General features: G+C 47.5%; 1 protein-coding gene across 5 annotated transcripts in view; it reads right to left on the bottom strand.

The window, feature by feature from the left end:
• The window catches only part of LOC140398563 (uncharacterized), a 132,751-nt gene extending 120,246 nt beyond the window's left edge, over window positions 1-12,505 (bottom strand). For 3 of the 5 annotated variants that reach the window (XM_072487361.1, XM_072487360.1, XM_072487356.1), the window contains exon 1: window positions 11,285-12,504. In XM_072487361.1, coding sequence (XP_072343462.1) covers window positions 11,285-12,347 — 1,063 coding nt within the window. In that variant the 5' untranslated portion in view covers window positions 12,348-12,504. Of the gene's footprint in view, window positions 1-11,284 lie in introns of all 5 variants that reach the window. The other 2 variants (XM_072487359.1, XM_072487357.1) reach the window with 2 other exon arrangements.
• Between the last annotated feature and the right edge of the window lie 11,054 nt (window positions 12,506-23,559).

The raw sequence follows: 23,559 nt of genomic DNA on the forward strand, positions 1-23,559 counted from the left end.
GCAAAAGAAAAAAATCTCTATACCTTGTGCACTGTTGCTGTTAACTGTCCTCGCAGAAGTATGAATTAACTGCAAATCATCATCTCTTCGATCCCAAGAGGGTGTTGTCACGTCGGACTGCTCAGGCAGTGTAGTTGGCGAGGTGCCCTCCTCGAATGGGTTCCACCACCATGATCTTGCCGGGTGGCAGAGGCAACAGAGCACCAGGAAACCCAAGAGGTTGAAGAAGGAAGGAGGCATTGCAGAGATCGAGGCACCCTCCGGAATAGATTTGAAACTGGAAGGATATCGCCTTTTCAATGAGCTTGGTCGGGTGTCGCTCAGATATCTCAGTGTCGGCCTACACGACATGCTCCTTATACTAGCTGGGAATTTGCTCTGAAGTCAGCAACAAGTTCAAATTCGCCTCTTGAACATTTTGTTATCATCTCCAAGTCTGATAACATGTCAAGGATGACTGTCTGGCTCCCTCCCAACAACATCACAGAAATTTGTTCTGTTTAAGAAGGCTGTTTCCAGCGTGTAGTCGTTGAGGATGTCAGACCATGAATTCACCCCTACCCTATTAATTTCTTTAACTCTTATCTTTACTTTTATAATCCCCTTAATAAGATGACATACATAGGAAGGTGACGATTTATATTTCAATAATAGATTATGGTTTACTTTCTATAAACTTTATTATTACTTTCTTAAATTAGCGTTAATTATTCTTCCTACTTTCCTACCTTTCCACGTATTGTGACAAAGTACTACATTCAAATTCAAATAAAAATTCAATTATTTTCAAACCGGTTCTTTAATAAGAATCTTTATTATTGTCACAAGTAGGCTTACATTAACACTGCAATGAAGTTACTGTGAAAATCCCCTAGTCGCCACATTCCGGCGCCTGTTCGGGTACACAGAGGGAGAATTTAGAATGTGCAATTCACTAACAAGCATGTCTTTCGGGACTTGTGGGAGGAAACCGGAGCACCCGGAGGAAACCCACGCACACACGGGGAGAACGTGCAGACTCCGCACAGACAGTGACCCAAGCGGGAATCAAATCTGGGACCCTGGCTCTGTGAAGCAACAGTGCTTTATTTTTCAAGATTTATTTGACAAGTTGAGGGAGTCACACTGGCATAGTTATAGATTCCAGTCATTGCCCTGCAGACAATCCAGTCCCTCAGTAACATAAATGTGTCGTGTTCCAGATCACTCTGGGAGCCCCGGGTTGTTGTGGTAATTTTACATTCCTGTTGTAGCCTGAGCTTTGGATAGTGATGATGGAGGCTCCAACATTCTTTCCATCACTTGGCTGACCAGGAATCTTGGCCACTCTCACCACCTGCCACTGGTGTATGCTGGATGATTTTGTAGGGTGAGGCTTAATCTGTTTAGCTGCACTATGAACGCACCTTTCATGCCCGTCAAGTCTTGGGGTGCGACTCGAACCCCGGTACTGTACACACCCCTGTCAGCATCAACGGGGCCGAGGTGGAGATGGTTATCAGTTTCAAATTCCTAGGGGTGCACATCTCCAAAAATCTATCCTGGTCCACCCACGCCGATGCTACCACCAAGAAAGCACAACAGCGCCTATACTTCCTCAGGAAACTAAGGAAATTCGGCATGTCCACATTAACCCTTACCAACTTTTACAGATGCACCATAGAAAGCATCCTATAGGGCTGCATCACAGCCTGGTATGGCAACTGCTCGGCCCAGGACCGCAAGAAACTTCAGAGAGTCGTGAACACCGCCCAGTACTTCACACAAACCTGCCTCCCATCCACTGACACCATCTACACCTCCCGCTGCCTGGGGAAAGCGGGCAGCATAATCGAAGACCCCTCCCACCCGGCTTACTCACTCTTCCAACTTCTTCCATCGGGCAGGAGATACTGAAGTCTGAGAACACGCACAAACAGACTCAAAAACAACTTCTTCCCCACTCTCACCAGACTCCTAAATGACCCTCTTATGCACTGACCTCATTAACACTACATCCTGTATGCTTCATCCGATGCCAGTGCTTATATAGTTACATTGTATATGTTGTGTTGCCCTATTATGTATTTTCTTTTATTCCCTTTTCTTCCCATGTATTTAATGATTTGTTGAGCTGCTCGCAGAAAAATGCTTTTCACTGTACCTCGGTACACGTGGCAATAAACAAATCCAATCCAATCCAATCCAAGATCATTGCCAACCTCAAATCTTCAGCACACCTGGTACCCTGTTGTGTTTGGTCCCTTGTACTTTAAGATGAACTCGCTAAACACATCGGTCTGTCCAACCAAGATCCTTTTATTGTGCCTCACGCATTAGGATGACAATCTGATACAGAGCACATTATCATGGAGTCTTGCTACTCCTCTGGACATTGCACCTTCTGCTGACCTGTTACATATATACGTCTTATTATTCTCTACCTCATGTTCTTCTGGAGATGGCCGGATGAACCCCTCTTTATGTACAGGTCCCCAGGTCATACAACCTTTCTCTTGAGACCCCATGGTGTGTCTGTACCGCCACCTGCTGTTTGGAGGTCTCACACCATCCAACTGTGATATGGCCCATAGACAAATCACCACAAACATTGAGTTCAAAAACGTTGAACAGTAAACGTCCCCCTCCATCTTAAACCCTCCCATCTGTTTGCAGTTTATTGTCCACTGTTTTCAGCTCCCAGTCCCCGTCCCACCACAAGCCCACCCCTCCCCCACTTGACCACCTGTCCCTGATTTTTCATTTGCCCCCATTAACACATTCTGCTATCTCAACTTTTGCCACTATTAGCAATCTTCACCCCTTAATGGCACCATTAATACTCCCCTTTGTCTTATGTCCATGATAAATTTGTCCATATCTCCTTTGCCCCAACCTATCCCTGGTCTTCTATTCTGCCCCACCTCCTCCGCTCTCTTTCCAACGACATAATTCTGTACATTTCTACCTTGCTTCAGTTCTGTAGAAGGAATGGTGGCACAGTGGTTAGCACTGCTGCCTCACGGCGCCGAGGAGCCGGGTTCAATCCCGGCCCTGGGTCACTGTCTGTGTGGAATTTGTACATTCTCCCCGTGCCTGCGTGGGTTTCGTCCCCACAACCCAAAGATGTGCAGGGTAGGTGGATTGGCCACGCTAAATTGCCCCTTAATTGGGAAAAAAAATTGGGCACTCTAAATTTATTTTTCAAAAAGTATGACACCAAGACATAAAGGAGATATTAGGTCAGATGACCAGACGCTTGGTCAAAGAGGTAGATTTTAAGGAGCGTCGTAGAGGTGGAAGGCAAGGTAGAGAGTCAGAGAAGGCTTGGGACCGACGCAATCGAAAGCACAGTCACCGATGGGGGAGCAATTAAATTGCAGGACACACACGAGGCCAGAATCAGAGGAATGTAAATATTTCAAAGGATTGTGGAGCTGGAGGAGATTACAGAGATAGGGAGGGGGCAAGGACATGGAAGGATTTGAAAACAAGGATAAGATTATTTTCAAAGTACATTTATTAAGATTTTACATTTTTGCAAACAATGCAAGAAAATGATAAAACAAATGAATCGCAGTAAGCAATGAAAAAAATGCCTCGAGATGCATGAATACAGAGGGGAACAAGAGAACAACATTGTACCTGGCTCGATAGAATCATTAGGCATAACCAGATACCCATATAAGCCCCACCAGAGACCAAGCGAGAAACAGGATGAAGCCATGAAAACATGGGAACATGATGAACAACCTCCCACGACACATCTGCTCACAATTACCGCAAGGGTTCAGGATAAATTGTCTGCTCCATGTTCGGGCATCAATATATATCTCCCTCATTTCTACCAGAACCAAAGGTACCAATGACACACCACAGCCTCCTCTACGTAGAACCATAGAATGTCTACAGTGCAGAAGGTGGCCATGCGGCCATTGTGCACTGACCCTCTGAACGAGCACCCCACCCAGGCCCGCTCCCCTGCCCTATCCCTGTAACCCCTTAACTCCATCTAACCCGCACATCTTTGGACTGTGGGAGGAAACTGGAGCACCTGGAGGAAACCCATGCAGACACAGGGAGAGAGTGCAAACTCTACATAGACACTGACCCAGTGGAAATGTCACCGGATTAGTCATCCAGGGAGACAGGCGAATGTTCTGGGGACACGGATTCAAATCCATTAAATCAATAAAGTCTGGAATTCAAAGTTAGTTTCCTGGGGGTGACGAACGTTTGTTCTTTAAGGGCAGCATGGTGGCACAATAGTTTGCACTGCTGCTTCACAGCACCAGGAACACGGGTTCGATTCTGGCCTTGGGTAACTGTCTGTGAGGAGTTTGCTCATTCACCCCATGGCTACATGGGTTTCCTCCGGGTGCTCCGGTTTCCTCCCACATTCTGAAGATGTGCAGGTTAGGAAAATTGGTCCTCCTCAACAAGATACACAACGAGCCCAGTGGTAGCGGCCACGCTGAAAACGTGGACCCAGTTGAGACAGCACTTCGGGATAACCAAAATGTCCCTTATGGCCCCCATCTGCGGCAATCACAGATCCCCCCCTCCCCAGCCATGCTAGATACCACCTTCAAAAGATGGAGGCGGGACGGGGGCACATTGACGGTCGGGGACTTCTACATAAGGTGCAGACTGGCGACACTGGACGAACTGACGAGGAAGTGGAACTAGCAAAAGGACAGGAATTGAGACACCTCCAAATAAAACACTTCCTTCGCAAAGAGACATTGGTGAACCCCAGGGCCCCAGAAACCACACTACTAGAGGACCCGATAGGCACAAGCAGCGAGAAGGGGGGGCTATGTGGGAAAATATATGGACAGCTACTGGACAGAGTTCGAACACCACTGGACGAGACCAGACAAAAATGGGAGGACGAACTGGGGACAGAGGTAGGATGGGGACTCTGGAGCGAAGCACTGAGCAGGGCGAACTCCACCTCCTCCTGCGCAAGGCTAAGCCTAATGCAGCTCAAAGTGGTGCACAGAGCGTACCTGCCCAGAACCCGAATGAGCAGGTTCCTCCCGGAGGTGGAGGACAAATGTGAGCGGTGCCAGCGGGGCCCGGCCAACCATACCCACATGTTTTGGGCTTGCCCCAAGCTTGCTGGGTTCTGGACAGCCTTCTCCGAGGCAATGTCCAGGGTTGTGGGGGTGAGGGTGAAGCCATGCCCAATAGTGGCAATCTTCGGGGTATCGGAGCAGCCAGAGCTACACATGGGGAAGGGGGCCAGCGCCCTCGCTTTCGCTTCCCTAATCGCACGCCGGAGAATCCTGCTCGGCTGGCGAGCGGCAGCACCACCCACAGCTGCAGACTGGCTCGCTGACCTCTCGGAATTTCTCCACCTGGAGAAGATTAAGTACGCCATCCGAGGGTCAGAGGAAGGCTTCCTGGATACTTGGGGGCAGTTTGTTGGGCTGTTCCAAAACCTGTCAAGGCCAGCAACGAGGAATAAGCTCAGCGGACAAAAAAGATAGATGGGGAACCAAAGGACTGCGCGGGGGGGGGGGGGGGGTGCACAGAAAGAAGGTGGGGAAACCACAAGAGAAGAGGAAGGGTGCTGAAGCCAATGGGGAGGGGGGAGGAGGGTGGGGGAGGGTGGTGTGTGTGTGTGTGGGGGGGGGGGGGGGGGGGGGGTAAGGGTGGGGAACCATAGCCCGATCCAGAGGGCAACAAATTGAACATAGAGTTAGTTAAATGAAGGACAAAACAAACATCTGTAAAATAAAGTCAATTAGCGCAGTCAAGAAAAATGTAATGTAACTATTAAACACAGTAACTATTTATAAATATGAGAAAAGCCAATAAAAAGAATTTCCAAAAAAAAGGTCGGTAAATTGCAGTTTAGATGAATTGCCCCTCAGTATCCAATGGTTAGGTGAGGTTGCAGGGGAGTGGAGTTGAGTAGCGTGCTCTTTCGTGGGTCAGTGCAGGCTTTATGGGCCGAATGGCCTCCTTCTGCACCATGAGGATTTAAAATAATTATTCGTGCATGAGGGGGGCCATTCTCCGAGCCCCGCGCCGGGCCGGAATCGCCGCAACTGCGCCATGACGCCCCTCGCCGGCGCGCGATTCTCCGAGGTGCGTAGAATAGCCGCCATTTGCGCCGGCGTGTTTGACACGGCACTGGCCGCGGGCCGTTCAAATCGGCGAGGCCGCCAATTCTCCGGCCCGGGTGGGCCGAGCGGCCGCGCAGATACGACAGAGTTCCGCCGGCACCGTTCACTCCTGGTCGCTGCCAGCGGGAACTCTGTGGGGCGGGGAAAAGCGATCCTTCACCGGGGGGGGGGGGGCCTCCGATGGGGCCTGGCCCACGATCGGGGCCCACTGATCAGCGGGCCGGCCTCTCTCCCCCGGCCTACTTTGTTGCGCGGCCGGCCCCTGAAGACTGACGCCATGTTGAGTCGGGGCCGGCGCGCTGAGGAAAGTCCCCCGCACATGCGCAGATTGGCGCGGCCCTGTGGGGGACAGAATCGGTCGTACCCGGGCCTGTTTCGCGCTGTCGTGAAATGCGACGACGTTCGCGACGGAGCGAACATTTGGTCTCCATTTTGGAGAATCGCCCCTGGGATGTGGGTGTCGCACTCTGTACCAGCATTTAGTGCCCATCCCTAATTGACCTCTAGGGGAGTCAACCACATTGCTGTGGGTCTGGAGTCACATGCAGGTAAGAACGACAGATTTCCTTCCCTGAAGGACATTAGTGAACCAGAGGGGTTTTACCGACAATCAACATCGGCTTCATAATCATCATTGGACTTTTAATTCCAGATATTTTATTGAGTTTCAATTCCATCATTTGCCATGGTTGGATTCAAACCCGGGTCCCCAGATCATTCTCCTGTGTCTCTGGATTATTAGTCTGGCGACAATACCACTATGCCACCACCTTCTATAATTTCATAAGTCACCCAAGGCTGGAATTGAACCCGGGTCCCTGGCGTTGTGAGGCAGCAGTGCTAAACACTGTGCCACCATGCCACCCTTCTCCTGGGATACCAACCCATCTGCGCCCATAGAGAAACCAATCACAAATTCTTTATCCCCTAATCGCCACATTCCGGCGCCTGTTCGGGTACACAGAGGGAGAATTCAGAATGTCAAATTCATATCTTTTGGGACTTGTGGGAGGAAACCGGAGCCCCCGGAGGAAACCCACGCAGACACGGGGAGAACGTGCAGACTCCGCACAGACAGTGGCCCAAGCCAGGAATCGAACCTGGGACCCTGATGCTGTGAAGCGACAGTGCTACCCACTGTACTACCCTGCCGCCCAACATCACAGGTGTCAGCCAGTTCAATTCACTGCATCTTATATCAAGAAATGGCTGAAGGCACTGGATACTGCAAAAGCTATGGGCCCTGACAATATTCCGGCAATTGTACTGAAGACTTATGCCCCTAGCCAAGCTGTTCGAGGACAGTTGCAACACTGGTATCTACCCAGCAATGCGGAAACTTGCCCAGATGTGTCCTGTACACAAAAAGCAGGACAAATCCAATGGAGCAAATTACCGCCCTATCAGTCTACTCTCGCTCATCAGTAAAGCAATGGAAGGGGTCATCAAGTGGTACCGACATAGCAATAACCTGCTCACTGATGCTCAGTTTGGGGTCCACCAGGGTCCCTCAGCTCCTGGCCACATTACAACCTCGGTTCAAGTGAGGATAAAATGGCTGAACTCCAGGGGTGAGGTGAGAATGACTGACCTTGACGTCAAGGTTGCCTTTTCCCGAGTGTGGCATTAAGGAGCCCTAGCTCCTCAGACACAGAAGCAGTCCGTGTCCAAATGCAGCAAGACCTGGATAATACCCAGGCTTGGGCTGACAAGTGGCAAGGCTGGAGTCAATGGGAATCGGGGGAAACTCTCTGCTCGTTGGAGACATACCTGGCACAAAGGAAGGTGCTTGCGGTTGTTGGAAGTCAGTCATCTCAGCTGCCCAACCATCTTCAGCTGCTTCGTTAGTGACTTTCCTTCCATCATAAGGTCAGAAGTGGGGGTATTCACTGAATGTGCACAATGTTCAGTCCCATTTGTGACTCCTCAGACACTGAAGTAGTCCATGTCCAAATGCAGCAAGGCCTGGACAATATCCAGGCTTGGACTGACAAGTGGCAAGTTACATTTGCACTACACAAGTGCCAGGCAATGACCATCTCTTACAAGAGAGTATCTAACCATCGCCCCATGACGTTTAATAGCATTGCCATCGCTGAATCTGTCACGATCAGCATCCTGGAGAGTTACTATTGACTAGAAACTGAACTGAACTGATCCCCCTGCTTAGATGAGTGCAGCTCCAGCAACACTCAAGAAGGTGTTTACCATCCAGGACAAATCCACCCCATCCACAAGCATTCACTCACTCAACCGCTGAAGAACAGTGACAGCCCTGTGTACCATCTACAAGATGCACTGCAGGAAGTCACCAAGGTTCCTTAGACAGCACTTCCAAACACACAACCTCTACCATCTAGAAAGACAAAGGCTGTAGATACATGGGAACACCAACCCATTGAGGTTCCTCTCCAAGCAACTCACCATCCTGACTTGGGAATATATCGCAGTTCCTTCACCATCGCGGGGTCACAATCCTGGAACACCCTCCCTAACAGCGCTGTGAGTGTACCTACACCACATGGACTGCTGCGGTTCACAAAGGCAACTCACCACCACCCCCTTTTCAAGGGCAGTCATACAGGGTGTCATTTGTAAATGAGGTGGGGGCAGAAACCTGGGGCGGGATTTTCCAGTCCCCCAGTTGAGTGTTTCTCAGTGATGTGCCTTTCACTGGTGGCGGGAATTCACCCTTCCCACCGCTTGTCAATGGGATTTCCCATTGAAGCCATCCTACACCACTGGGAAACCCGTGGGTGGGGTACGCTGCCAGCGGGAAAAGGGAATCCTAATGGCTGGAGAATTGCCAGGGATTCAAACACAGAAATATACAGATATATTGGGAGGTGACAACACTATCGAAGACCTTGCAGAGGAAAAGGAGGTTGGAGATAGTGGGGGCGATTCTCCCAAATGGAGCCCAAGTATTCGCGCCGTCATGAACGCTGTTGCGTTTCACGACGGCGCGAAACAGGCACGGGGACAACCCCCCACAGGGGGCCAGCATGGCGCTGGAGCGGTTCACGCCGCTCCAGCCTCCCTTCCCGGAGCCAAATGGGCACCGTGCCAACCCGTGCATGCGCGTGGGGACTTCTTACGCGCGCCAACCCCGACTCAACATAGCGTCAGGGGCCGGCCGCGAAGGAAAGCAGGCCCGGAGGGGGGGGGGGGGGGGGGGGGAAGAGGCTAGCCCGCTGATTGGTGGGCCCTGATCACAGGCCAGACCCCATCGGAGTCCCCCCCTGGGAACGGAGCCCCCCCTCCCTCCCCACAGGCCCTTCACGCAGAGTTCCCACCGGCAGCGACCAGGCATGAACGGCGCCGGTGGGACTCTGTCGTATCCGCGCGGCCGCTCGGCCCATTTGGGCCGGAGAATCAGTGGCCCCGCCGAATCCAGCGGGAACGCGCCGGCGCAAATGGCGCCGCACCTCGGAGACTTGCGCACCGGTGTCGGGGCGTCGTGGCACGGTTGCGGCAATTCTCCGGCCTGGTGCGGGGCTCGGAGAATCGCCCCCAGTACGCTAGTTTGTGATCTTGGGTTGTTTTTTGCTGAGGAGAGGGTGATGAGAGACGTTTTGAAGGAGAGAGGGCCAACACCTCGAGGGGGACAACTGTTAATCTCACATGGAGGCTCGAAAGAGAGGCTGGATGACCAGAGGTTGCATAGAAACTAGGTAAATGGAGCAGGAAGTGGGTCTCACGGATAAGATGAGTTCATGAGGTCTTAAGGGGAGGTAGAAGAGAAACTGGGGAAAGATGCAAGTTCAGGGCTAGGGCACGGGGTGCTTTAAAGGCACCGTTGCCAGGTGACTCAGTGGAAAGGAGGGGACCAGCAGAGGCAGCTGATCGTATTATCTTGACCTTCACGCCAAAATGTCCACGAGCCCCTTCTACTGGTCGTTGAAGGTGAGATTGGATGGAACGGGGAGAGGGGTTTAGGAAAATGGAAAAAATAATTTAATCTTCCGCAGTGGGGGAAAAAAAGGCTCACATTTATGTAGTGCCAACCACGACCACAAGACATCTCAAAGCACTTTCCAGCCAATGCAATACTTTCGAAATGTTGTATTGTAGGAAACGCAGCAGCCAATTTGTGCACAGCAAGCTCCCACAAATGTGAAAACGACCAGATAATCTGCCCTTGTGACATTGATTGAGGGATAAATATTGGCCGGGGGATAACTCCACTAAACCTTTTCAAATAGTGTCATAGGATCTTTTACATCCACAGGAGAAGTGGGCCTTTATTTGTCATCCGAATGACAGTACCTCTGACAGGGCAGCACCCCTTCAGTGCTAAAGTAGAGTATCCACTTTGAATGTTTGTGTTGAAGCCCCCGAGGGAGACATGAACCTAGAACCCAGAACCCAGGTAGGAAAGCTACCAGCGGTGCCATGCGCTTCTGTGAACCAGAGGGCGAAGTGAGGTGTTGTCAAATAATTAATCTGATCAATCTGATCAAAATCAAGCTCCTTCTGTCCTATCAAAGTAACATCTTTGCAAACATGTTAGGTTTGAGGTAAAGGCACAGATGATAAATTAGAGTGGCTGTGCGAAGAAGGGAAAGAGACTGTTAACGCCACAGCATCAGTTTCCAGATGAAGGCCCATGAACTGGCATCAAACCAAAGGAAAATGTGCAGCTGGATAACGGAGACAGGACATAGGAAAAGTGGCAAAATATATTGGGAGTTGGGGGGATAGGGTGGCTGGAGAATGACCTCTTGGCTGAAAAACAAGCACAGAGGGGGAGGAAGAAGAGATCAGCATCATTGTTAAGGATAACTTTGAGTCGGGCGGCATGATGACCTCACGGCGCTGAGGACCCGGTTCGCTCCCGGCCCCGGGTCACTGTCCGTGTGGAGTTTGCACATTCTCCCCGTGTCTGCGTGGGTCTCACCCCACAACCCAAAGATGTGCAGAGTAGGCGAATTGGCCACGCTAAATTGCCCCTTAATTGGAAAAAAAGAATTGGGTACTTTAAAATCATTAATAAATAAATTTTTAAAAGGATAACGTTGAGTGTTCTGTTTTCTACAATATCCCACGAGAAGTAAAAATTCATGTTCAGCTCAATAATAGCTAAAGAAAACGATCAAAAGAGAAAGGAGCTTCCAAATGGATAAGAAATTGGAGAAAGAGAAAGATTTGTGTAATATATCACTAACCTGGTGGAATTGACAATTTATCTTCTGGTGCTAGAGTTGTGACATTTCCTATTAGGGGCGAAACTGAGCTGAGAGTTTCAAGTTCTTCTTTTTCCTCATCCTTTTCATTTCCCAAATCATGATCACTTCCCCCTTTGCTATCATCAGGTCTGATGTACTTGGGAGTTGCAAACATTCCGAGGATGTGCTGGATGGGTTTTGTCACAGCACTTTGGAAGAATGTGGGAGGTTTAGTCACTTTCCCCATAGTCGCAATGCCTGCAGATTGTGTTGTTGCAATTTCTACAGGTTGTGTTGTTGCAATTTCTGCAGGCGGAGTTGCTGCAACCTCTGCAGGTTGTGTTGCTGCAACCTCTGCAGGTTGTGTTGTTACAATTTCTGCAGGTTGAGTTGTTGCAATTTCTGCAGGTTGTGTTGTTACAATTTCTGCAGGTTGTGTTGCTGCAATTTCTGCAGGTTGAGTTGTTGCAATTTCTGCAGGTTGTGTTGTTACAATTTCTGCAGGTTGAGTTGTTGCAATTTCTGCAGGTTGAGTTGTTGCAATTTCTGCAGGTTGTGTTGTTACAATTTCTGCAGGTTGTGTTGCTGCAATTTCTGCAGGTTGAGTTGTTGCAATTTCTGCAGGTTGTGTTGTTACAATTTCTGCAGGTTGTGTTGCTGCAATTTCTGCAGGTTGAGTTGTTGCAATTTCTGCAGGTTGTGTTGTTACAATTTCTGCAGGTTGCATCATTGCAATTTCTGCAGGTTGAGTTGTTGCAATTTCTGCAGGTTGATCTGCTGCAATTTCTGCAGGTTGCATCATTGCAATTTCTGCAGGCTGAGTTGTTGCAATTTCTGCAGGCTGATCTTCTGCAATTTCTGCAGGTTGAGTCCTTACAATTTCTGCAGGTTGAGTTGTTGCAATTTCTGCAGGTTGAGTTGTTGCAATTTTTGCAGGTTGAGCTGTTGTAGTTTTCACCTTTTCATTAATCCCAAAGATATTCCCCCACCATTGGGACCTTCCATGAGACAGCAAAGCACACAGCACAAGAAAATTCAGAGTTTTTGAGAGCCCGAAAGCCATTTTTAAATTTCAAACGATGGTTCAGAAATAGAGAAGAAAGGCCCAGACTCCTGATCCAGACTTCTCTTCACGTGTATGTTTCTGTATCCAAGGTGGAAGGAATATCGGGAGGGTATCTTATTGCGATACTTCGGACCTGTCAGAATTTTGATTCAAATCGAGCCACCAGTGTGTGCCGCATAGATTAACCTTTGATACTTGAAACCTGAGCGTTTAGACCCACCCTTTCCCTATCAGATATGTACTCATGAGCAGGTTAACTGGTGTTTACTTGCACCAATGACAGAAACCTTGGACAGCCTGAACTTGAGTTTCAATTGGTTGTGCCAAACATGGCTCTCCTGGTTGGACGTGCTCCCTGATTACAGCCAAGCAGTTCAAAGAGTTTGTTTATTAACCACAATGCAGGTCCAGGAATTCTACAGAAACACAAATATAACATCACAGTCTGATCACACTCTGCTCTTAGAAAGTCACGTTTTCTCGTGTATGTACGTAACTCTAATGAATTTGTTCTTTGTGAAGCCTATCCAATATCCATGTAAACTACTCCTGAATGTTACTGTAATAACAAGGCCCACGGGATAGTCTAATCGATTTCCCTGTGGGACGCGTGGAATATGAGCTTCGTTGCTAGTGGGAAGAGGCCTGCACAGCCGAGGCTCGTAGTTAGACTGTACAAAGGCTGGCCCAGGCAGGGACCGGAATCCTGGTTGACCCGACAGAGTCCTATTGTGTGTGTATATACCGCTGTTTCCTTTGACCGTGAATAAACCACGGTTTGCTCAACTACTCTGCCTCCTGGGTCATCATAGATACAAAGTAGAAATCATAGAAACCCTACAATGCAGAAGGAGGCCATTCAGCCCATTAGTCTGCAACGACCCTCTGAAAGAGCACCTTATCTAAGCTCACTCCCCACAAACTCGTAACCCCACCTAACCTTTGGACACTAAGGGGCAATTTAGCATGGCCAAGCCACCTAACCGGCACATCTTTGAACTGTGGGAGAAATGGACACATTGCAAAAGCCCAAGCATTTGCCTCTATCGGAAAGGCACGTGGTTCACTTTATTTTAAACCTATTTTGTTAAGTAAAGTTGCCATAGTCCCAGATGACCATAGGCTGCTTTCCCCTTTGAGGGGGAGAGCTGACTGGTGGTGATTTAACCCATGGGTCACCACACCGCAGGCGAGGGGCAAGGTTGAGAAGGCGGGGCTTTTATGGATAATCTCAGCCGGTCCGGGTATCTGAACCCGCGCTGTTGGCCTCGCTCTGCATCACAAACCAGCTGTTCAGCCAACTGAGCTGAAGGCAAATCTGACCCACACCACCCACCGCAGGTGGGAGGTCCCTAATCCAGTCCACCGGAACGGGGATTAAAACCCTGCACTGTTCGCACCAATTTGATCCACGCCAGCCGCCCGAGCCACCCAGCCCCCAGGAAGTCTGAGGTGCTGTGGCAACATACACTTTACATGTATGTTGTAGCCTGGAGCTATGGGTAAAGATGGCAGAGGCTCTGATTTCATTCCAGTGCAAGAATTTCTCCCACTCTTACTGCCTGCCATTGGCATACGTTTGAGGGATCTAAAAGTTTTTTTAAAAATTATTTAGAGTGTCCAATTCTGTTTCTGCACATTTTTGGGTTGTGGGGGTGAGACCTGTGGTGATATGCATCACTGTAAATACACAAGGGGTTAATGCAAATACACTAAGACTAGATAAACACTAGAGGGAGCACCAGAGACATGACACACAGACATTCAACCAATAGGTCAGTAAGATAGGACACGACCAATGGGCAGTCACGACACACACAGAGGTGACACTAACACAGGGGGGCATTACACCAACCCATATATAAGGACACATGATCTTTCTCTTTCCAGTGGAGACACTTAGTGAGTACAGACAGGGTTGATTGAAACACATCACACCCACCACATGGATTGTAGCAGACTGGTTAGTTTGTCTGAGTAGCTATCGCAGGATTAACAGGAGAATCGAATCCAAGTAGGAGAATTGTTAACAGTTAAATAAACGTGTTAAAGCTATCTCCAAGTCTGAACCTTCCTTTGTCAGAGTGCACATCAAGGAAGCAGCTTATGCTACGTCAAGAGCATAACAAAACAAGACCCACACAGGCATGGGGAGAATGTGCAAACTCCACACAGACAGTGACCCGGGACTGGGATCAAACCTAGGTCCTCGGTGCTGTGAGGCAGTAGTTCTAACCACTGTGCCACCGTGCCGCCTGGGAGGGATTTAAAATTTGATACTCAACTTGTTTGGCTGTGTAATGAATGCACCTTCCTCAGACATTAAGTCCTAGGGTTGGACTTGAACTCAGAGCTGCTGGCTCAGAGGCAAGGAGACACTATCCACTGTGGCAAAAGATCAGTTAAACACAATCAGGCTCTTAGAATTCTCCAAGAATAGAGTGACGAGAATGGTAAATGATATTGAGGAGGAAACAGCAATTTTATATATGTATGTAACAATTTCTCAGACCCACCAAACCATCACTATTACACAAGCTCTTTACAGTGTGCAGTGATACCTAATGAACTATGATACAAACAGTGACGAATAAATGAATCCAGTGAATTCTCCTTGAGCTACTTCTAGTGCGACTACCCTCTTGTACGACTTACTACCAACTGCCGGATATCTCGAGTCACATGGTAGATCTCTATTGCCACCAGCTGGTTGAAGGTAGCATCAATAACTATATACATTGATAAGCAACTATATATAAAACTGTGCACAGGCATATCACACAATACATACTTGGAATGAAATGAATTGTGGGGACTGGGTTGCACTGTGGGTAAGGACACTTCCAACAGCTCTTGTAATTGAATGCTGGTAAATGTTCTCTACCTTTTGTAGCTAGAAACCCTTCAATAAAAGGTGCTTGGAGGGGATTAATCCACTTCTTAAAGGGCACATGTCCAGAGCTCCAGAGTTCATTACATATTGATATTAAAATGTTTCATTTCTGATAAGTGTAGCCGCCGGAGAATAAAAGTAAAACTGATCAAAAGTGACAAGTATTGGATGAAAAACAGTTTGGTTGGATTCACGGAAAAAAATAGAAAATACTGAAAATGGGCAGCGGTACAAGCCCACATCTGTGAAGGGAAAAATCAGCATTCCTGCAGTTAATTTACCTTCTTCTTCGCTGACCTGAACTGCTCTGTGTTTTTAATATTTTCTGGTTATTGTTTCAGATTACCAACATTAGTAGCTTCTGCTTTACATTTCATTTGTTCCCCATTGTGAGGTTCAACCTGATATTCTTCACGTGACTATTACACTGGGAATTCTCTGTAGATAAACATTTGGGAGTAGCATTTGCATAAGGTGGATGTGGGATCAACAAATTTTTAAATATGTGCAGCACATGACGGATAAATATGTAATTTAGCAACCTTCTGCGTTGAGACTTTAACAAACGCATTATTGGGACCACTGATTTACATGGACAGAATATGATTTATCCAGTTTTTGTTACTTTGCCTTTGCAACAATGTTCGTAGGATCAATTTCCAAATTTTACTAGAATTCAGAAGAAGTCATACTTAGCACTGTTGAAGAGATGTGGCAAAGGTACTGTATCTGAATACAGGATTTTAATTTTCCTTAAAATTTAAAACAAGATACCGCGGTTGCTGGAAATTTGCAATAAAAACAGAAAATGTGCTCGATGAACTCAGTAGGTTGGGCATCTGCGGAGAGAGAAACAGAGTTAATGTTTCGAGTCCGCTTGAATCCTCGGAGCTCCTGGGTTCTGAAGAAGAGACATGTTGGACCCGAAATGTCAACTCTGGGCAAGTTTTCCCGGTCCTTCCCGCTGGCAGGATCTGTGGTCCTGCCAGAGACGGCCCCCCTACAGCGGGTTCCCTGGCAACGGGACAGGCGAGCCACGCAAAACGCCGTAAGCATCGGCTAGACTGGAAGATTCGTCAATGCCAGAGGGGGGGGGGACGGGGGACGGTTGCTTCACAGCTCCAGGGTCCCAGGTTCGATTCCCGGCTTGGGTCACTGTCCGTGCGGAGTCTGCACGTTCTCCCCATGTCTGCGTGGGTTTCCTCCGGGTGCTCCGGTTTCCTCCCACCATCCAAAGATGTGCAGGTTAGGTGGGTTGGCCATGCTAAATTGTCCTTAATGTCCCAAAAAAGTTAGGTGTGGTTACTGGGTTACGTGGATAGGGTGGAGGTGTGGGCTTAGGTAGTGCCGGTGTGCGCTCGATGGGCAGAATGGCCTCCTTCTGCGCTGTAAATTCTATGATTCTAAATTGCCCCTTAATTGGAAAAAAAAATAATTGGATATTCTAAATTTAAAAGAAAAGAAAATGCTACAGGCTGTTCCCAAAGTCCGCAAAACATTACAAGGGTACAATGCCAAAAGAACAGCAAAAATGTCAGTGTCTAGCTGCAGTAGCCCGCCCCTTTAAGTTGCATCAGATAGGTCATGTGACCCAATCGCCCAATGGGGAATGAGCGTGTGCTCAGTGCTGAGTGGGGGCTTTTGCAGTCAGTTGTGATCCTAGAGCTGGGAATGACTACTTCGATTATTGTGCTCGGTATATAGTTTGTCTGTTAATAAACCTTCCTTGTTCATTAGCCAACTGGTGGCCACCAATCATTGCCTACACTACACTAGTCACACTTGTTTAAAAAGATAAATTCTTTCCCTTATTCCCAATAGATTCTGCTTATATATTCCCATCTAGAAAACCATCCTAAGGCTATTCTCATGGTGCAAACAATTACTTGGAGGGACAGAGGAACAGGGGGGTGTCATTTAGCCCTTTCAGCTTCAGTTAGATTGTGGCTGATCATTCGCCTAATTCAATAGCCTGTCATTTTCCTATAATCATAGAATTTACAGTGCAGAAGGAGGCCATTCGGCCCATCGAGTCTGCACCAGCTCTTGGAAAGAGCACCCTACCCAAGGTCAACACCTCCACCCTATCCCCACAACCCAGTAACCCCACCCAACACTAAGGGTAATTTTGGACACTAAGGGCAATTTATCATGGCCAATCCACCTAACCCGCACATCTTTGGACTGTGGGAGGAAACTGGAGCACCCGGAGGAAACCCACGCACACACGGGGAGGATGTGCAGACTCCGCACAGACAGTGACCCAAGCCGGAATCGAACCTGGGATCCTGGAGCTGTGAAGCAATTGTGCTATCCACAATGCTACCGTGCTGCCCTCAACAGTTTCGGTTAACAAACATCTATCATTCTCAAATCTAAAATTTAACAATTGGTCCAGCGTAAATTGCAGAAGTGAGTTCCAAATTCCCACCACCTCATATCTGAGGAGCTGGAAGAAGGAAGTGGGAAGGGGATAGAGGTAGATTTCCGGGAGACTTCAATACGTTTGAACAAATGAACAAACAGAGAGGTTTTAGATAGAATTCCAGAATGCAGGGGAATGACTGACGGATCTGCTGATGATGGTTAATCAATGGGAAATGCATCAAGCAGGAGACCAGCGTTGGATGAGTAGAGGGTGAGAGTTGGGATGTATGTCCGGGAGATATAACCAAGATCGAGCAGAACAACACAATACTGCATTTAGCAATAATAATCTTTATTATTGTCACAAGTCAGGCTTACATCAACACTACAATGAAGTTACTGTGAAAATCCATTTGTACAGCGCCTTTCAGGATGATCGGAAGTTTCAAAGGACTTTGCAGGGCTGCTTTGGGGCGGACTTGGATTTTGAGCTCAGGTCCTAGAGTGGGACTTGAACCCACACCTTCCTGACTGAGAGGCAAGGGTGCCTCAATCGTGCCACAGCTGACGCCTCAGCAATTTGGAAAAGCAGATGAGGATATTGAAATCAGAGCGCTTGTGATGAAGAAAATGTCAGTACCAATATCTGGAACACGAGGTGGATGGGACTTAGTGCAGGATTGAATAAGTGGCAGGCTTTTGGTTGAATTGAAATTTGTCCAGTGACTTTTTGGAGGTAAGCTAGGGAAGCAATAGAGAACTCAAGCTTGAAGACAACAAAATTGTGGATCGTAGTTTCAGTGACAGTGGGACTAAGGTAGAAAAAAGAAGTAGCCATGATTATAGTGATGAAAGTAAATAGCTTCGCCGATGAACTGCAGTGGGATAGGTTTGAAGCTCCAACAATTTCCGTTGCCCTGTGAGTTCAGCCAGGATACGAATTGAATGGTTTCACCTTGCTAAGGTGAGTGAAAGTTATGGCATCCATTATTTTTAAAACTGTTTTTGCCTTTGTCCAAGATCCTATCCAGTGTGACCATTCCCTCTCCGATATTGTGTCATGAGATGTTTATGAAATTTACTATGTAAATACAAGTTGTTGTACACCAAAAAAAAATCAGTTAGTTATGTTTGGAATTACCATCAGGGAAGTGCTCTCTTTTTCCTCACTGTGTCCATTCTTGCTGAGGTACAGTTCCTTCAGAAGGAAGAGTTTGATACCTTACCCAATGTGTAGACTCTGCCTGTTGACCTTGATGGTGAGTGCATGCAGATTATTAATTCATGGAGAGAATCAGAAGAAGTGGGTTCTCCCAGTGAGCCAGAGAAGACACAGCCAGAGTGAGACAGCAAAGAGTGAGTTCGGGAATTTGAATCTAGGTGGGAATTGAATCCAATCCAATAGGTAAGACAGTTCCTTTAAAATTTCAGGAGTTTAAATTAATTTAAATTAATCTAGAATTGTGCAGTGTAGGTTAACAAGGGCTGCCCCACCCACTCACATAACTGGTTTGCAGTTAAGTGTCAGTCACTTTAATCTACTTTGATCTAAAAGCAGGTGGGGGAGGGGAGTCAACTCAGGCCAATTTAAAAAGAGCAACTTGTAACTCACTCCCAGCGAGCCAGAGAAGACACAGCCAGAGTGAGACAGCAAAGAGTGAGACAGCAAAGAGTGAGACAGCAAAGAGTGAGACAGCAAAGAGTGAGACAGCAAAGAGTGAGACAGCAAAGAGTGAGACAGCAAAGAGTGAGACAGCAAAGAGTGAGTTTGGGAATTTGAATCTAGGTGGGAATTCGAAGCTGGGTGGGGAGGAGGTGCTTTTTATCCCTGGTTTTTCTTTTCATTATCTAATTTATTTATTTTTTCTTTTGTTTTTTGCAATTGTAGTTGTATAAGTTAACCTAAGGTTTAAGACATGGCAGGAGATCCCAGACCCGTGTCATGCTCCTCGTGTGCGATGTGGTAGCTCAGGGACACGTCCACTGTCCCTGGCTCCTTCACGTGCAAGACGTGTGTCCAGGTGCAGTTCCTGTTCGACCACTTGACGGCTCTGGAGCTGCGGATGGACTCACTTTGGAGCATCCGCGATGCTGAGGATGTCGTGGATAACACGTTTAGCGAGTTGGTCACACCGCAGGTGAAAGTTACTGAGGGAGATAGAAAATGGGTGACCAAAAGACAGAGCAAGAGTAGGAAGGCAGTGCAGGTGTCCCCTGCGGTCATCTCCCTGCAAAACAGATATACCGCTTTGGATACTGTTAAGGGAGATGGCTCACCAGGGGAAGGTGGCAGCAGCCAGGCTCATAGCACCGTGGCTGGCTCTGCTGCGCAGCTGGGCAGGAAGAAGAATGGCAGAGCTATAGTGATAGGGGACTCAATCAAAAGGGGAATAGACAGGCGGTTCTGCGGACGCAATTGAGACTCCAGGATGGGATGTTGCGTCCCTGGTGCAAGGGTCAAGGATGTCTCGGAGTGGCTGCAGGACATTCTAGGGGGGGGGGGGGGGGGGGGTTGAACAGCCAGCTGTCGTGGTGCACATAGGCACCAATGATATAGGTAAAAAACGGGATGAGGTCCGACAAGCTGAATTCAGGGAGTTAGGTGTTAAACTAAAAAGTAGGACCTCAAAGGTAGTAATCCCAGGATTGCTACCAATGCCACGAGCTAGTCAGAGTAGGAATGTCAGGATAGATAGGATGAATGCCTGGCTCGGGAGATGGTGCAGGAGGGAGGGATTCAAATTCCTGGGGCATTGGAACCGGTTCTGGGGGAGGTGGGACCAGTACAAACTGGACGGTCTGCACCTGGGCAGGACTAGAACCGATGTCCTCGGGGAGATGTTTGCTAGAGCTGTTGGGGAGGGTTTAAACTAATGTGGCAGGGGGATGGGAACCGATGCAGGAAGTTGGAAGGTAGTAAAACAAAAGGCAATAAGGGGGAAAGTGTAAGGCAGAGAAGCCATAGTCAAAAATCAAAAAGGGCGACAGTACAAGGTACAGTGACTGAGGGGAGCTCAGTGAATAGGACCAGTAATACTAAAAGGAATAAAACAGGAAGTAAAAACATTAATGGTAAACAACGCGGCAGGTTGTTACATGAAGACATGGGTTCAACGACAAGGAAAATTAGGAGAAAAGTTAAGAGGAAATATAACTTACGAGAGGTTACTGATCGAGGTGTTAAGATTCAAAACAGTGGTAAAAAAGCCAACATAAGTGTGCTTTACCTGAATGCTCGTAGTATTCGGAATAAGGTAAATGAGTTGATGGCGCAAATCATCATGAATGACTCTGATTTAGTGTCCTTACTGAAACATGGTTAAAGGATGGTCACGACTGGGAGTTAAATATTCAAGGGTATCAAACTATTCGGAAGGACAGAGTGGATGGTAAGGGAGGTGGTGTAGCTCTGTTATTTAAGGATGACATCCGGGCAATAGGAAGGGGTGACATCGGTGCTATGGAGGATAAGGTTGAATCCATTTGGGTGGAAATCAGGAATAGTAAGGCGAAAAAGTCACTGATATTAGTCTATAGGCCACCAAATAGTAACATTAGTGGGGCAGGCAATAAACAAAGAAATAACGAATGCATGTAGAAATGGTACTGCAGTTATCATGGGAGATTTTAATCGACATGTCGATTGGTTTAACCAGGTCGGTCAAGGCAGCCTTGAGGAGGAGTTTATAGATTGTATCCACGATAGTTTCCTAGAACAGTATTTAATGGAACCTACGAGGGAACAAGCGGTCCTAGATCTGGTCCTGTGTAATGAGACATGATTGATTCATGATCTCATAGTTAGGGATCCTCTCGGAAGGAGCAATCACAATATGGTGGAATTAAAAATACAGATGGAGGGTGAGAAGGTAAAATCAAACACGAGTGTTTTGTGCTTACTGGTCTCATTAGTAAGTTTGCAGATGACACAAAGGTTGGTGGAATTGCAGATAACGATGAGGACTGTCAGAGGATACAGCAGGATTTAGATTGTTTGGAGACTTGGGCGGAAAGATGGCAGATAGAGTTTAATCCAGACAAATGTGAGGTAATGCATTTTGGAAGGTCTAATGCAGGTAGGGAATATACAGTGAATGGTAGAACCCTCAAGAGTATTGAAAGTCAGAGAGATCTAGGTGTACAGGTCCACAGGTCACTGAAAGGGGCAACATAGGTGGAGAAGGTAGTCAAGAAGGCATACAGCATGCTTGCCTTCATTGGCCAGGGCATTGAGTATAAGAATTGGCAAGTCATGTTGCAACTGTATTGAACCTTAGTTAGGCTACACTTGGGAGTATAATGTTCAATTCTGGTCACCACACTACCAGAAGGATGTGGAGGCTTTAGAGAGGGTGCAGAAGAGATTTACCAGAATGTTGCCTGGTATGGAGGGCATTAGCTATGAGGAGCGGTTGAATAAACTCGGTTTTTTCTCACTGGAACGACGGAGGTTGAGGGGTGACCTGATAGATGTCTACAAAATTATGAGGGGCATAGACAGAGTGGATAGTCAGAGGCTTTTCCCCAGGGTAGAGGGGTCAATTACTAGGGGGCATAGGTTTAAGGTGCGAGGGGCAAGGTTTAGAGTAGATGTACTAGGCAAGTTTTTTTTTCCCCAGAGGGTAGTGGGTGCCTGGAACTCGCTGCCGGAGGAGGTGGTGGAAGCAGGGACGATAGTGACATTAAAGGGGTGTCTTGACAAATACATGAATAGGATGGGAATAGAGAGGTATGGACACAGGAAGTGTAGAAGATTGTAGTTTAGTCGGGCAGCATGGTCGGCACGGGCTTGGAGGGCCAAAGGGCCTGTTCCTGTGCTGTCCTTTTCTTTGTTCTTTGTTCTAAACAAAGGAGATTACAACTGGATGAGAGAAGAACTAGCTAAGGTAGACTGGGAGCAAAGACTTTATATGGTGGAACAGTGGAGAACCTTCCAAGATTTTTCACAGTGCTCAGCAAAGGTTTATATCAACAAAAAGGAAGGACAGTAGAAAGAGGGAAAATCGACCATGGATATCTAAGGAAATAAGGGAGAGTATCAAATTGAAGGAAAAGGCATACAAGGTGGCAAAGATTAGTGGGAGACTAGAGGACTGGGAAATCTTTAGGGGGCAACAGAAAGCTACTAAAAAAGCTATAAAGAGTAAGATAGATTATGAAAGTAATCTTGCTCAGGATATAAAATCAGATAGTAAAAGTTTCTACAAATATATAAAACAAAAAAGAGTGGCGAAGGTAAATATTGGTCCTTTAGAAGATGAGAAGGGAGATTTAATAATGGGAGATGAGGAAATGGCTGAGGAACTGAACAGGTTTTTTGTGTCAGGACTCTGGGGTGGTCCCGGCGGATTGGAAATTAGCAAACGTGACACCACTGTTTAAAAAAGGAGGTAGGCAGAAAGCGGGTAATTATAGGCCAGTGAGCTTAACTTCGGTAGTAGGAAAGATGCTGGAATCTATCATCAAGGACGGAATAGCGAGGCATCTGGGTGGAAATTGTCCCATTGGGCAGATGCAGCATGGCTTCATAAAGGGCAGGTCGTGCCTAACTAATTTAGTGGAATGTTTTGAGGACATAACCAGTGCGGTAGATAACGGGGAGCCAATGGATGTGGTATATCTGGATTTCCAGAACGCCTTTGACAAGGTGCCACACAAAAGGTTGCTGCATAAGATAAAGATGCATGGCATTAAGGGGAAAGTAGTAGCATGGATAGAGGATTGGCAAAGAGTGGGGATTAATGGGTGTTTCTCTGATTGGCAATCAGTAGCTAGTGGTGTCCCTCAGGGATCAGTGTTGGGCCCACAATTGTTCACAATTTACATAGATGATTTGGAGTTGGGGACCAAGGGCAATGTGTCCAAGTTTGCAGACGACACTAAAATGAGTGGTAAAGCAAAAAGTGCAGAGGATACTGGAAGTCTGACGAGGGATTTGGATAGGCTAAG

The sequence above is a fragment of the Scyliorhinus torazame genome, chromosome 21 (assembly GCF_047496885.1).
Source record: "Scyliorhinus torazame isolate Kashiwa2021f chromosome 21, sScyTor2.1, whole genome shotgun sequence".
In the NCBI taxonomy this organism is placed as follows: domain Eukaryota; kingdom Metazoa; phylum Chordata; class Chondrichthyes; order Carcharhiniformes; family Scyliorhinidae; genus Scyliorhinus; species Scyliorhinus torazame.